Raw genomic sequence first — 15205 nt, forward strand, 5'->3', positions numbered from 1 at the left:
CTGTGAGCTCTGGGAGGAAACAGGGGGGTCTGGTAATGGGACTGCATGTGAGGGCTTGAGGGACACAGCAGCCTGGGCTCCCCCTGCCCACTGCCAGAACCTGGGGCTGCCAGGCACCATGCTTTGACTCCGCTGCCACGTCCGGAAAGCCACAGGCCTGGGCCGCTTCACATGTGCTGAGTCTGTCTGGTGGGGTTTGACTGACAGGGGGGACTGCTGCAGACTCTTACGGAAGTAAGAACCAAGCATGAAGGAGGGAGTGAACGTCGGGCAGGCCGCTCCCAGCTGGTGTCGCAAGCTGTGGGGTTCTTGTGGCTTCATTTGCTTTCTGAAATGAGTGAATTTGCAGGCAGAGGGCCCACATGAGGCCCTTCAGGACAACTGTTCCAAAACCCGCTTTGCTCCACAAAACACAGAGCTATGCCCTGTGTCCCCACGTGTGTCCCTGCATGCGTGGCTGCAGGGGGCCATGGCTGTCCCGGGGCCAGGGCGGCTGTAACCCCTCTGCTGGTTTCTCCGATAGAATTATGGAGCACCTTCCTCGTGGTACCCCATGCCCCCCACTGCTGTCCTTGGGCGGCAGGCACCACCTCTCTCCCTGGCTTGCTCCCATCCGCCACACTGCACGGGCTCACTGCGGTCACCCTGGCTGAGGACCCTCCATGGGCTGCCAACCACCAGCAGCTACCTGCGCCCCTGCTGCCATCTGCCAGGCACTGCCCCCAGCCCTGCCTGCCCCCTTACCTGCCCCTTCCCTCCTCACCTCTGCCTTGTAGACTCTGACCCAGGAGAAACGTCTGGAGCACTTTGGGAACTGACCCATTCCAGGAAGTTACCAGGTGAGTTCAACAGGCCACGAGGGGTACAAGTGTGCAAGGAGACCTTGCCCTCAGCCGGACACATGCAGGGCACATCATGGCCCCGTGGAGTCACGCAGGGTCACCTCGTTTTACAAATGGGAAAACTGAGGCTGGGGCTAGGCTGTCTACACCAGCTCCTCCTGTAGGATTTGTCCAGTACACAAGAGGCCTGGCTGGCATCAGTATCAGCCTTGGTGTAGGATGAGTCCCATGGCATATCTTCAGAGGCTAAGAGAAGGCTCTTACCTTGCGGACCTGACATTTGCCTTGGGACTATTGCTGTCCTCAGGGTGCCTCCGGAGGGGGTGCTTGCCCTGAGGGCACCAGGGACACAGCACCCTGTGGCTTTGGGAACAGAGGCCTCTCTGCTCTGGGGCAGGGCAGTGGGTGGCTATAGGGAGAACCCCCCAGCTTGCACCCCGCCCTGAAATCCTGCAGTTCTGTTGTTGCTTTGCTTTGGCCTTCCTCTATGCCTCAACCCCAGCCCTGCCCTCCTAGGGTGACCTTGATCCGCAAAGCTGCTGTCCGCGTGGACCGGGGCTGACTTCACACGTCCACCTGCCAGGACCCCTGTGCCCAAACCCCAAGACATGGCGACCAACGGCAGCAAGGTGGCCGATGGGCAGATCTCCACGGAGGTCAGTGAGGCTCCTGTGGCCAACGACAAGCCCAAGACCCTGGTGGTCAAGGTGCAGAAGAAAGCGGCTGACCTCCCGGACCGTGACACCTGGAAGGGCCGCTTTGATTTCCTCATGTCATGTGTGGGCTATGCCATTGGCCTGGGCAACGTCTGGAGGTTCCCCTACCTGTGCGGGAAGAATGGAGGCGGTAGGTGGCAGTGCTTGGTGGTGGGTAGCTGGGGCTGGGGCAGGGGCATTTCCTGGGCCTCCTCTTGGGTGCCCTGGCCTCTCTGTCTGGCTTTGGAGCTGCTCTCAAGGCAGAGCGGAAATTCTGGAGGATCCCAGAAGCAAGGTGCCTGCTCTGAGGGGAGGGTCTCCAAGCTTGGGGGCCACAAACATTGTCTGCTTCACCCCCAGGGGCCTTCCTCATCCCCTACTTCCTGACGCTCATCTTTGCGGGCGTGCCGCTCTTCCTCCTGGAGTGCTCCTTGGGCCAGTACACATCCATTGGGGGCCTGGGTGTCTGGAAGCTGGCCCCCATGTTCAAGGGTAAGTCTGGAGGCCTGAGGCCCTGAGCTGGCGGCCACAACCCTGGCCACAGAACCATCTGAACTTGGGGCCATCAGAGCAGCCCCAGCCTGGCAAGCAGCGAATACTGCAAATGGACAGGGGTTGGTGAGACAGTGGAGGGGAGAAACCCATGCTATGTGCTCATTTCCTGGCGGGGCTGCGTGTGGTTTTCTTTGCTTCCCGGCTTAGAGCCTGGCAGGCTTACAGGGACCCATGGAGGGTCAGGTGCCCCGGCCCTGTGCCCTTCTTGGGCCCTGAGTTCTAGCTGCCTCGCTCAGGAGGTGCGCAACCTTCTGCCGGTCACTGCCTGTGCTTCAGCTCTGTCCTCAGTCCTGCTGAGTCCTGGTCGCAGAGCCAGGGCTGAGTGGAGAGCGACTGCAGGCCTGACAGCGTGTCCTGCCCACAGGCGTGGGCCTGGCTGCAGCCGTGCTGTCCTTCTGGCTGAACATCTACTACATCGTGATCATCTCCTGGGCCATCTACTACCTGTACAACTCCTTCACCACGGTGAGTGGCCCTGCCCGGCACCCCTCTGGAACTGGGGGCTTGTGGTTTGCCTCAGCAGTTACAGCACTCACCTGTTCCTCTCAATACTGCATCTAAAATGGGTGTGCATCTGGCTGGTTTTACACAAGCCCAGATGGCCTGGGAACACATCTTAGCACTATCCTCTGCTGTGTAGCCTCAGCAAAAAGATCTGAGCTCATGATGCCCTCTTGATGCCAGGCAGAGCCCGCCTTGGAGGTGCCAATGCATCTGTGTGCACGGCAGACACCTGAGTGTGGCTCAGCAAAGGGCCAAGGCCACAGACATGGCCTGTGTGCGCAGGGGGATGTTGACTTGTCAGCCTTGAGAGGGTGGGAGAGCCTGACATGTGCAAAGGGGAACCCTGAGAACCACATGCAAGGAAAACAAGCCACTCACAGATGCACGCACACCTCGGGTGTGTGCTCCCCTGAGAGGCTGAGCTCCCAGAGGCAGAAAGCAGAACGTGTCCCTGGGCACTCAGAGAGGGGAGCCTGGGGTTGGTGTTTGATGGGCATGGGGTGCCAATTCTGCGTTCTGGAGATGGCAGGTGGTGATGGCTATGTAGCAGCATGGGTGTACTTTACATCACTGCACTGCGTGCTTGCTGTGTCAGGTGGTTTGATCTAGCAGTTAGGACACCAGGCGGGATGCCCAGAGCCTGGAAAGGAGTGCCAGGTAGAATCGCAGCTCTGCTCCTTATGCTTCTTCCTGTTATTGGGTGCCCTGGAAAGCAGTGGGTGATGGCTTGAAGAGGTGAGACACTTGCTTCCCATGTGGGCAATCCGGATTGAGTTCTGGGCTCCTGGCTTTGGCCAAGCTTTAGCCACCACAGTCATTTGGGGAGGGAACCAGCAGGTGATCTCTATCATTTATCTCTGTGTTTCTCTGCCTTTCCAATGAAGAAAGCCATCTTTTTGAGATGACAAATGTTAGGCTTGTGTTTGACCACAATTAAAAAAGACAAACTTGGAAGGAAACAAAATGGAATCCTTGCATGCTGGAGTTGTTGGTGGGAGGGGGTAGGGCCAACGTGTGTAAAATACTAAAGACCAGAGAGTATGTTGTATTGGTTGCAGTGGGCAACGTCCCATGCCCAGGGTGGTAGAGCTGGGAAGTGGCCCCCAAAGGAAGACCCGACAATCTTGTGGTGTGGTTCAGAGGCCTGGACCTTGGCATGAGCAGATGGTGCTCCAGTAGCCGCTATGTGATATATAGCTAGCTGCTGTCTCCTCTCTGACCTGGGGGCCACCTGCTTGTCCGAGCTACTAGCAAGGAGAGGTAGAACCGTGATTGCAAGGAGGTTCCAGGTATCCTTAGATTGGCCAGGGAGAGCTGGGGTGTGGGCCAGCCTCTGGGGTCTCAGTGGGATTTGTCCACATGACTGTGTCTTTATAGACGCTGCCCTGGAAACAGTGTGACAACCCCTGGAACACGGACCGCTGCTTCTCCAACTACAGCATTGTCAACACCACCAACATGACCAGCGCCGTGGTGGAGTTCTGGGAGTGAGTAGCAGCCTTGTGGGGTGGGCAGGGTGTGTGGGAGCTTGGGACAATGCCCCCACTTCCAGAGGGAGGGAGGACTGTGTGCAGAGGAGTGAGCAGGGCTGAAGTCAAGGCCACCAGACACCTGCTGTGGCCTCTGGCACAGGAACCCAGCTACTGACCCAATTGTGGGGGATCAGAGAGGACCAGGTCCTTGGCATGCTCCCCTAGTGCTGTCCAGCTCCAGCCAGAGGCCAGGACCCCTGTGAGGTACCCAGAACAATCATCTCCAGAGGCTCAGAGAGGGTCAAGGGGGTAAGGGAGGGCTGGCACAACCGAGTAGGGCCTCCCAAAGAGGCTGGTAGTCACCTGTCCTGAGAACCATCCCTCACCTTGGTGGTCCCTGGCATCCCAGGTTCCACACTCATAATTCAACCTGATTATGGATCAGATATAGTTCACGAAGAGTTGCATCTGTGCTGAGTGTGCATAGACTTCTTGTTATTCTATAAACGCTGTGTTGTGGCTTTTCTTGTAGCATGGACCACGGATGTGGTGCTAGATACAGGTGTGATGCACAGAGGGCTTCAGGTGTCAGAGGACATGTGCAGTTTCTGTGCACACGCAATGCTGCTGTGTACCAGGAACTTGAGCACCTGTGGAACTTTTATCTGTGAGAGTTTGTGGGACAAATGCAGATACTGATGGAGTACTGTACTTGCAACCCCAGGGGCACCTGGACCGAACGCAGGTGCACACATGTACACATGCACACACATGTGCACAAGTGCAGACACACATGCAGATTCACATGCACACGTGTGCACACACGTTTACATACATAAGCACATGCAAACGCATTGTCCTGTGTACACAGAGGCACATGTTTGCACACCAACACATGCGTGTATACATGTGCATGCCCTGGCTCACACACTTACACACACATTCACATGAACATGCACACACAGTCTGGCCCTGGGGAAGGCCACATTGATTCTGTTTTCAGGTGTTAGGGGCTTACTGGGCCCCAGATCTCTTGGTGCTGGGCAGCTGCTGAGGTGTGCAGGAAGTGAGAGCAGGACAGGGCCATGAGAGGGGATGACCTGGGGACCGGTTGGTAGGCTGGCTGGGGAACACAGCCTCATTCCGTGGCAGGACCATGCCAGGGACTTGCAGTTGAGAAGGCTGTGTGTGGGAGCAGAGCAGAGTAAAGGGAAGGCTGCTGAGTGGCTCAGGAGGCTGAGCTAAGTCACCTACAGCTCCCGCAGTCCTCAATGGTGATCCTGGTACCAACCCAACCATTTGGGGGACGTCATCCCTGCCCATGCCCCAGGCCTTCCTAGGTACCAGCAGCCCCTGTGACTGTCTCCTTCCTCTGTTGTCTAAACAGGCGCAACATGCATCAGATGACAGATGGACTGGACAAGCCGGGTCAGATCCGCTGGCCGCTGGCCATCACCCTGGCCATCGCCTGGGTTCTGGTGTATTTCTGCATCTGGAAAGGTGTCGGATGGACTGGAAAGGTGAAGGACGTGTAGGCACTGGGGGCTTAGGCGGGGCCTGTGGCTGCAAAGGGATCACTGTCTTAGCCTGGAGAGCATACCTCCCGGCCACCCGCTTCACCCTGGGCATAAGCAGGATCTGCAGCTCCCTGTGCCTCAGCTTCTTTTCCTGTAAAATGGAAGTAAAGGCCTTCCCTACCTTGTAGAGCAGGTATGAGGATCCTGGGATATGATACACGATGGGCTCATGGCACAGTTCCTGGAGGATCCTTGAGATTCCACCAGCCCAGGCCAAGCCCTGCAGCTCAGGGCAAGCATCACTCGCAGGAGAGCAGACTTCTGGTTCCAGGTGGAGGACACAGGGACGGTCAAGACTAGGCAACAGGAGGGCCTCATCCAGCTGTCTTTTCTGAGCGGCTGGAGTAATTACCTGTCTTCTAGATGGGAGAAAGTGGTGCTCAGAAAAGAAGAAATGAACCCAGAGTCATGCTTTTTCATCTTTCCAGCTACAGTGGTTTGTCCAGCAGGTCACAGTCGTCTCTCCCGATCCTGCAGGATCCTAGGGTGCAATCAGAGAGAGGAAGCTACCCCCAGGGAACCCCACTCTGGCTGGAAGCCAGGCTCCCCACAGACCCTGAGTTGCAAAGGCCATTGAGCCTGAAATCGCTGTTCCGCACCAGTGAGCGGAGAAATGATTGCAGGCTTTTAAAGATCAATTTGGCCAAATGGTTGCTAAAATGATTTGTTCTGCGCTGGCGCTGTAAGGCAGGCACTCGTGCCTTGCTAGAGGAATTTGTTTTCTTTAAGATTTGTTTATTAATCGAAAGGCAGTGTTTCAGAGAGATAGAGAGGAAAAGACAGAGGGAGGGATCTCTCATTTAATGGTTCACTCCCCAGATGGCCACAACAGCCAGCCCCAAGTGAGGAGCCAGGAGCTTCTTCCAGGTCTTCAACGTGAGTGCAAGTGCCCACACACTTGGACCATCCTCCACTGTTTTCCCAGTCTCATTAGCAGGAGTTGGATTGGAAGTGGAGCAGCTAGGACTAGGGACCAACCCCCTGAATCCAGGATAGGGTGCTGGCATCACACCTGTTGGTGCAATGTGCTGTGCCACAACACCTGCCCCTGAATTTTCTAGAAGGAATCAGGCCATCTTCATAGATGGAAAGCCCTTGAAAACTGTGTTTTTATGCTCAGTGATTCCATGTCTAGACAGATTTCCCAGGAGCGATATAGTCATTCTGCAGATTAAGGTTTATAAACAGGAATGTTCAATGAGGCAGATAAGATTGGGTAACAGTAGGGGCCTCTTGGGAAAGGACAGTCGGCCCTCCTTGAGGACTGTAGAACTCACAGCTCAGGTGATACACGGTCTTATGTAAGCGGAACTATGTGCCCTGGGTATGTTTTGTCAAGAAACCTGCTCCTTGGAAAGGCAGGTGAGCGGGGGCGGGGGGTGTCTGACTTTGGATGACATCATCACCTGTATGGATGCCTGAGAAGGAACAGTGAAATGTTCACAGCCCGTGCCTTTGTATGTTTTTAGACAGTTATTATCTGTTATATTCCATGGACCATTATAGACATTGGAAAACACATTAGAAAGACACAAAACCTGTCCTCGTGTGATCCTAGGGGCTATTGCAGGGATGTGTGTGTGTGTGTGTTTGCTGATGCAACTTTTAATTTTTCCTGCTAAAATACCCATTATTTGTCTAATGTAGACTCCAGTTACAAATCAAAGAGAGTGAGGAAGAGAATGTCACATGCTGAGCTGGGTGGCTCAGACTCCACAGAGTCTGCCAAACAGAGCAGCCTAGAGCTCGGGAAGGCTTCCTGGAGGATGAGTGACAGGCAGTAAAGCCCAGGGCCACAGAGGCAGTGCAGGGCAGGGGAGCTGCAGGCGGGCTGATGCCCACCCCTCTCCCCCACCCCCAGGTGGTCTATTTCTCAGCCACGTACCCCTACGTCATGCTCATCATTCTCTTCTTCCGCGGAGTCACGCTGCCTGGCGCCAAGGAGGGCATCCTGTTCTATGTCACGCCTAACTTCCGCAAGCTGTCCGACTCGGAGGTGAGCGGCCTGGGGTGGCCCGTGGCTGTGCAGGCTGCTGGGCTCCAGCCGTGCCTGACGCTTGTGTCTGTAGGTGTGGCTGGATGCGGCGACTCAGATCTTCTTCTCCTACGGGCTGGGCCTAGGGTCCCTCATCGCCCTGGGCAGCTACAATTCGTTCCACAACAATGTGTACAGGTGCCAGCGGCAGCCATGCCCCGCCCCCCAGACCTTCTCCCCTTTCTGTCTTCCTCTGGCCACTGTGCTCAGCCCCTCTCTGCACTCATCCCTAGGCTGAGGTCATTCCTCCGAGGTCACTCCTGGCCCTGACCTGATACCTCAGGTCCCACTTCCCCTGGCTGGTTCCTGAACCCTGCCTCCCAGTGCCTCCCCGCACCCCTGTTGCAGCCTCCATGACCTCTGCCCTCTGAGTGCCCCCCAGTTGACACTGCCCGCTTCCTCCAGGGACTCCATCATCGTCTGCTGCATCAACTCCTGCACCAGCATGTTTGCAGGCTTTGTCATCTTCTCCATCGTAGGCTTCATGGCCCATGTCACCAAGCGGTCCATTGCTGACGTGGCAGCCTCAGGTCAGTGCCACCCCCAGGGTGGTTGGGGGACTGGGCCTTGCCTCCTGGAGACCTGGGCTGGGCACGTGGAATGGACGCTACCCACTGGGAGGCTCACCTCCTGGGCAGGAAAATGCCTACCTCCTGTCTCTGCCTGCCCCCTTCACCTGCAGACCCACTCCCAGGAGACTCCCAGCTCCCTCTTCTTCTCCTAGTCTCCCCACCTTTGGACCCACATACACCTCCAGACACTCAGATGCCACATGTCTTGGACACAGCTCTGATACCTTCCCCAACTGTGTGGCCCCCCCGGGAAGGGTGGTTGTCTAGTGCCCAGGGCAGAAACCCTGGCATTTCCTGATGCTCTTTCCTTCCTCTGTAGCCAGCACCTGCCTTTAGCCTCCCCAGCACCTCTCCCCGGGATCATCTGTCTACACTTTCACTGTCCCTGCCACGGGCTGGGCCGCAGCAGGCTCCCACCCAGGTGGTGGCCACGGCTCCTTGCTGCACCCCCACCCCAGCCTGTTTCCCCATGGATGACTCTGCTGAAGGTGCTGTGAGTGCCCAATGTGCCTCATTCCTGCCCCATTCCTGCAGGCCCAGGGCTGGCGTTCCTGGCATACCCGGAGGCGGTGACTCAGCTGCCCATCTCTCCGCTCTGGGCCATCCTCTTCTTCTCCATGCTGCTCATGTTGGGCATTGACAGCCAGGTGAGAGGAGCCCTCAGGGAGATGATGCAGAATTTCAGACCCCTGGAGTGTTCCGTGGCATGGGACTTTGGGAAGCAACTCTACAAACTTATCCTGTGTCCTGAAGGGGAAACTGACACGCAGAAGGACGGGACCAGTTGAGGTCCCCAAGCATGTCAGAGACAGCTTCAGGCCGGACGCTGGGGGCCCCCCAGGCCTGCTGCCTAGGTGTTCGTGGCAGGTGACTGACCCCTGTCCCCTGCAGTTCTGCACTGTGGAGGGCTTCATCACAGCCCTGGTGGACGAGTACCCGAGACTCCTCCGCAACCGCCGTGAGCTCTTCATTGCCGCCGTCTGCATCGTCTCCTACCTGATCGGCCTCTCCAACATCACCCAGGTGGGGTCACCCAGCACTGCCCCAGGGTCCTCTCCCATGCCACCTCGGTCCTTCCTTCTGCTGAGCCCCGTCTATGTGAAACTTTGGACACACGGCTATGATGGAGAGGGTCCTAGAAATGCACACACTGAGCTGGAAAGCATGGGGCAGAGAGTGCCGCACGTGGCCTGGCCCAGGACGGCAGGGATTGCTGGCTGGGCACGGGCTGCGGGAGTGCAGTTTGAACGGCTTAGGGCAATTAGCCAGATGATCATATTGGGCCTTTGAAGCGCACACTGCCCAATCCTGCCTCTTATTCCCATGTTTATCTCTGGGTTAATATTCTTGAGAACCACTGTCTGCATGTAAGACCTTCACATCTCTTAGACAAACACAGAACTGGCAAACTGTACTAACTGGTGAACTAAACAGAAAGGACTGTCAAGCGATGAGTTCAGCACCTGGGTCTGACCCACATTCTGCAAAACTGCCTCTCACACCCAGATGGCATCCTGACCCAGGACGTTGACTCAGCCTCCATTCATAGCTGTTCACACCGAATGTGACGGCCACCATTACTATCCCATGTTCTGTCTTGGATCTTCTGTCTTGGTGGGGACAGGACTGACAGATGAGATGATGGCAGAGCGTGAAGTGCAGTGGAGTCGATGTAGCAGGCTGGGGAAGACCACAGGGGCTGGGGGATGGGAAACCAGGAGAGACCTCTCTAAGGAAGCTGAGACTGAGAGCCAGCCCAGGGAGAAGCACACAGGCGGTGGTGAAAGGCCCTGAGGGGCAGGGACGGGGGAGTAGAGTGGGCAGAGCACAGCCAGACCATGCGGCACCTTAAGGACCTCAGCATCCCAATGTGATTCAAGTCTCCACTTCTGCATGTGTCGCACCTAGCAGAGCTGGTTCATGCTGATGGGGGCGGGGAGGATGGGGATGAGGGGGGAGGCGCTGGTGAGCTCCCCCACCTCCTGCCTTCAGTCTCCCTAGAAACGGCTGTGTCCTCCATTTCCTGGACGTTTTCTTCCCAGTGCCCATATCCCTTAGTCCTGCTGGCCACCCACCCTCAAGCCTTCGGGTGCTGCAATGACCCCTGAGCAGCCACCGCACCCCCGGGCTGTTGTCCCTGAGTGTGCTGGGTGTTGGGGTGCGAGGAAGGTGCAGGGGGTGCGAGGGGGCGTCTCACCCTCCTTTCTTCTCTCAGGGGGGCATCTACGTGTTCAAACTTTTTGACTACTACTCCGCCAGCGGCATGAGCCTGCTGTTCCTGGTGTTCTTCGAATGCATCTCCATTTCCTGGTTTTACGGTGAGCCTTGGCCTGTCCCCCCATCCATCCAATCATTCATTTTGTTCGTTCATTTGTTCTTTCATCTGCTCAGTTGCTTCTTTCTTCATTCACGGTCCCTTTCCTTTTTTCAGGTAAGTATATAAATATAAATTTTTTTAAAGACAGTTCAATAAACTCATTGAAAATGAATGCCAAGAGTACAGGAAAGTGTTGTTTTAGGTTGTATCTAGAAATGAGGAAAACACAGCTATAAGAAGTGTTGATTCTACAGATTTCACAAAAGCTGGGCTTATTCAAAGCGCTACAGCTCCCTAAAATGAAACTTGAAGGTCACGGTACGCTCCTTCTCACGTGGAAGGACACGAGGTCCTGTGGTCTGTATGTCCTCGCTCTCTCCCTGACCGCTCCGGGCCCAACGCCATGTGGCAACATCTGCGCATGCGCGCGGGCCTCCCGCGCTGCGCTCCCGGGCATGCGCACTGGCCTGCCTCCAGCCGCCTCAGGCTCCTCAGGCGGCGGGAACTCGGGAACTCGCCAGCCGCTGCCGGCCGCGCCTCTGAGGCGGTCGGTGTGTTCCCGGTGCCCGCGCTGTGGGAATTGGCCCTTCACAAAGTTCTCAGGAGGGCCAGGGCGCGTCGCCCACGGCTCACGCGTGGGTCCTGCTCTGTGCCCATGTCCCAGGCGTGAACCGGTTCTACGACAACATCCAGGAGATGGTGGGCTCCAGGCCCTGCATCTGGTGGAAACTGTGCTGGTCTTTCTTCACCCCCATCATCGTGGCGGTAAGGCCTGGGAGGCTCGCTCAGTGCGGGGTGGGATGGAGCGCAGCTGTGTCCCGGAAGAAGCTTCTAGAAGCAAAGGCGGGCAGAAAAGGCCCTCAGAACCCCGTTCCCAGTAGTACTTCCCCAGCTGGCTCCCTCAGTCTCTGCCTGCACCGTGCACAGCACCGTGCACAGCACTGGCCGCCGCCCCCACCTTCAGCGTCCGGCATCTTGATCCCATGAGTGTAGGTGGTGCCCGGACCGCGGCCTGCGGGTTAAGCCGGCGGGTTAAGGGGTGCCGGGCCCTGGGCTGCAGCGCTGCCTGGGAGGCTGACTTCTCCCTGCCCTTCTCCTCAGGGTGTGTTCCTGTTCAGCGCTGTGCAGATGACCCCGCTCACCATGGGGAGTTACGTGTTCCCCAAGTGGGGCCAGGGAGTGGGCTGGCTCATGGCGCTGTCTTCCATGGTCCTCATTCCCGGCTACATGGCCTATATGTTCCTCACCTTGAAGGGCTCCCTGAAGCAGGTAAGTCCTGTGCACGCCTCACCTCGCGTGGCTTCCTTCTCCGTAGCTTTGCTGGATCTCTCTGTGTTGTCCCCGGAACGGACTGCAAGGGCACTGGGGAGCTAGCGGGCCACCTGCTTCAGTCCAGGGAGAAGGCTACCGGGAAAGGGGCTAGCTCAGAAGAGGCTTGTGGAGAAATCACAATTAAAAGTAGGTGCAGAAAGGATGTTTCTAGAAGAGAGAGGGGAAGAGAATGAAGGTGCTTTACTGTGACCTGGAGGGAGTCGGGGTGGGCAGGGCTGAAGGGGTATGACAAATGGGGTGGGGGTGTAAGAAGGTCAGCTGAGGGTCTCAGAAACCTTGAAGGGCCAAACAGGAACTACCTTTGGACTTAGCCTGAGGACCCTGGGCTTTGCAGGGAACGAAGGGCAGGGACAGAGTTGTGGAGGGGCTCATCCTGGCTCTCACCTGTGGACCTGTTAAGAAAATGGGATTTGACCCTCAAGGCGGGGCGCTGATCCCTCCGCACAGGTCTCCACAGTCATACTGTGCTCCATCAGGGTCCGCACACTCCTACCGTGCTCCCTCCATAGGGTCCCCACCATGGTACGCCCTGCTTCCCGACTGCAGACCCCCACCGTCACACACAGATTAGGAATCCCTTGTCCAAAATACAGGAGAGCGGCTGTGTGTGGGAATCTGATTCTTTGGGATTTCGGAATGTTTGCACACAAGTACTGGATGCGCCTCCGTCTTTTATGTGTGCCTTGTACACATTGTGTGAAGGTGATAATATAGTGTTTTAGTGCACTTGTGTTTGGGCGGTGACCTCTTGTGTGAGTTGGGTAGTGAAATTTTCCGCTCCATGTGGCTGTGGTACAAGTTTCAGATTTTGAAGCATTTCAGATTTGTCTTTTCGCATGAGGGAAGCTCAGCCTGTGCTGCATCCTTGCTGCTCTTTGTCAAATTGCATTGAAGTTGTGGATGAAGCCATGCAGGAAGGCATGCCTATAGAGGACAGCCCATACAGTGCACGGAGGGCGAGGCTGCTCAGAGGCAAGACAGGACCAGAATGTGCAGGGCCACAGCCAGAACCCGAGATAGTCACTATCCTTTGCTTGACAGGGTATACCTGTTGCTTGTGGCTCCTAGATCTGAGGCCAAGAGCTGGGAGTCCCTCTTCTTCCTTTCACACAGGACAATGGGTGGATGAGCCTGGGCGGCTTCCTCAAGCCAGTGGTGGGTTGCTAAAAGGACCAAGGCTTCCATCCTGTCCTTCCACCTTTGCATCCAAAGCTTTTGTTCCCATGATGTGCTGTGGAGATTCCCGAGGCTCGGAGAGGGGGAGGGGTTGCCTGGGCAGAGGCACTGCGGTGGGGCAGGAATGTGTGGTGCCAGGAACCTAAAACCTTGGCCAATACTGGGGATTGAGCCACAAAGGAAGCAGACAGAAATGCCACCTGCTGCTTAGAGTTTAGTAGAAGAAGAAAGTGAACAACATCAAACCACATGTGGGCTGTGGAGAAAAATCAGAGTGGTAGGAGGTTTGGGGAGTGCTGGACGGGGTCTTGCTGGGAAGGTGGAACACATGAGCTCAGATCTAAAGAGGCGGAGGACACTGCAGCCCTGTGCCTGGGAGGTTGTGCCAGAGCAGGTGCTGCCGGTGCACAGGCTCTGGGAGGAGTCTACCTGGTGCCTTAGGCCTGTTAGGCCTTAGGCCTGTCATGTTGTAGAGGCCCTGGTGATATGATTGCCCTCCCAGGGTGCTGGCCAGTGCAGGGTGTGATCTCACTATGCTGCTGTGCCAGGACCGGGGGGGATACAAAGGGCCTAGGGGCTGAGTGGGAGTTGTTGCAATAACCCAGCCAAAGAGGCTGCTCTGGGCCAAGGTGGGCATGGAGGACATGCGGTGGGAGCGAGGTTGTGGCTAAAGGCAGAGGAAACAGAAAGGGGTAGGGTCAGGGCGCAGCTGGCCCGTCCTCCCAGCCCAGATCCTCCTGGGTGCCCGCAGCGCATCCAGGTCATGATCCAGCCCAGCGAGGACATTGTCCGTCCGGAGAATGGACCCGAGCAGCCCCAGGCCGGAAGCTCCGCCAGCAAGGAAGCCTACATCTAGGGGTGTAGGCCGCCCGCCGAGAGCCACTCTCACCCGACCTGACGAGTGTGACCGTCACCTGATGTCTGAGGATCCCTTCTCTTTGAACCTACCTCGGGTGGCGAGACCGGACCCATCACCACGCACACAGGGGGTAGGGGCACAGCCAAACCCGGGGAGGCGGGGGACTGCCCCGGGCTTCCGGCAGCCAGCAGGCTGGCAACATTTCCCTTCGGGCCCCATGAGCATCAAGCAGCTGTGTTGCACCTGCCACAGCTGCATCCTTCCTGTCCTGCCAGCAAGTACGCCCAGCAGGCCGCCCACTGCTGGCTTCCAGTGTTTTCCTGACTGTTCTCTTCCTGCCATGACCCATGACTGTTATCCTGGACTTTGCAGTAGTAGTTGGATCCCCAGAACGCTGCCATGCATGTGTGTGCAGGGGTGTGAGGCACACTGGCCATCTGCTCACCGGGCTCCCTTGTCCAGCTTCCCCTTTCTGGTCTCTGCTTCTCGAGGCAGCTGCACAGGGCAGCCTCCCACGGGCCTCAGTTGGGGGCCCAGTGCTGCTGCTCCGCTATGGATTGATGACTGAATGAGCCACACCTCTGCAGCTTGGTGCTCCCGCCCCTCCTCCTAGGAGCCCTGCTGGTTGGAAAAGGGCCCCAAGCACAGTCAGTTTCTGTAGATTCTCATTCCAGGTTTCCCTTGGGGTATTCTGCTACTCTTAAGCTGCCCAGTTTTGCAGAGCACAAAGCGGCTGCAGAGGAAGTCTGGGGAAGGGCTCTGCCCAAACATTGGGGTTTGCCCCTTTGTCCTTGGGCTTCTGTGAAACTGTCAGACTCACTGCCAGCCCGTGGCAGGCGCTGCCTCCTCCCCTTGCTCCTGAGTCCTGCTACCACTCTGACCTTCCCGCCCTCCCCTCCCTCCAGCCCACTAACCTAGAGACCCCTGCTCCCCGCCCGGCCCTGTGTGTCTGAGAGTCCAACCACTTTTCCAGACGCATCCTCTGTTCCTTTCTGGATTTGGGATCTATGGAGTCAGTTTCTTGCAGCTATGGCTGCCAGCGTTGCCCATGTGCCAGGACGGGGCTCCTGTGTAGCAGAGCGTCCTTGTGCCCTATAGCTCCTTAGCACGTAGCTCGCAGGCTGTGTCTGACTAATCCTTACTAACCCTGGTAAATAACTGTGACTGAATTTTTTAATCTTTCGTCGTTCTCTTCTGAAAGTGACCAGCATACCAGTTCTTGCAATAAGATATCACCCTCAGAGTATTAAGCACATTATTGTAGAGAAA

The 15205-nt window shown here is 56.8% G+C and overlaps 1 protein-coding gene across 1 annotated transcript; it reads left to right on the forward strand.

Annotated features, from left to right (window-relative positions):
* The first annotated feature begins 1450 nt into the window (after positions 1-1450).
* SLC6A1 (solute carrier family 6 member 1) lies at positions 1451-13933 on the forward strand. Its single transcript, XM_040994890.1, has 14 exons — positions 1451-1688; positions 1898-2029; positions 2457-2557; positions 3974-4083; positions 5456-5588; positions 7507-7641; positions 7715-7818; positions 8086-8210; positions 8787-8899; positions 9144-9275; positions 10468-10570; positions 11234-11334; positions 11671-11838; positions 13829-13933. The coding sequence occupies exons 1-14, from the start codon at positions 1451-1453 to the stop codon at positions 13931-13933; spliced, it is 1800 nt and encodes a 599-aa protein (XP_040850824.1).
* The last annotated feature ends 1272 nt before the right edge of the window (positions 13934-15205 follow it).

Source organism: Ochotona curzoniae, unplaced genomic scaffold, assembly GCF_017591425.1.
Source record: "Ochotona curzoniae isolate NIBS_2020 unplaced genomic scaffold, NIBS_Ocur_1.0 contig_908, whole genome shotgun sequence".
NCBI classification, from domain to species: Eukaryota; Metazoa; Chordata; class Mammalia; order Lagomorpha; family Ochotonidae; genus Ochotona; species Ochotona curzoniae.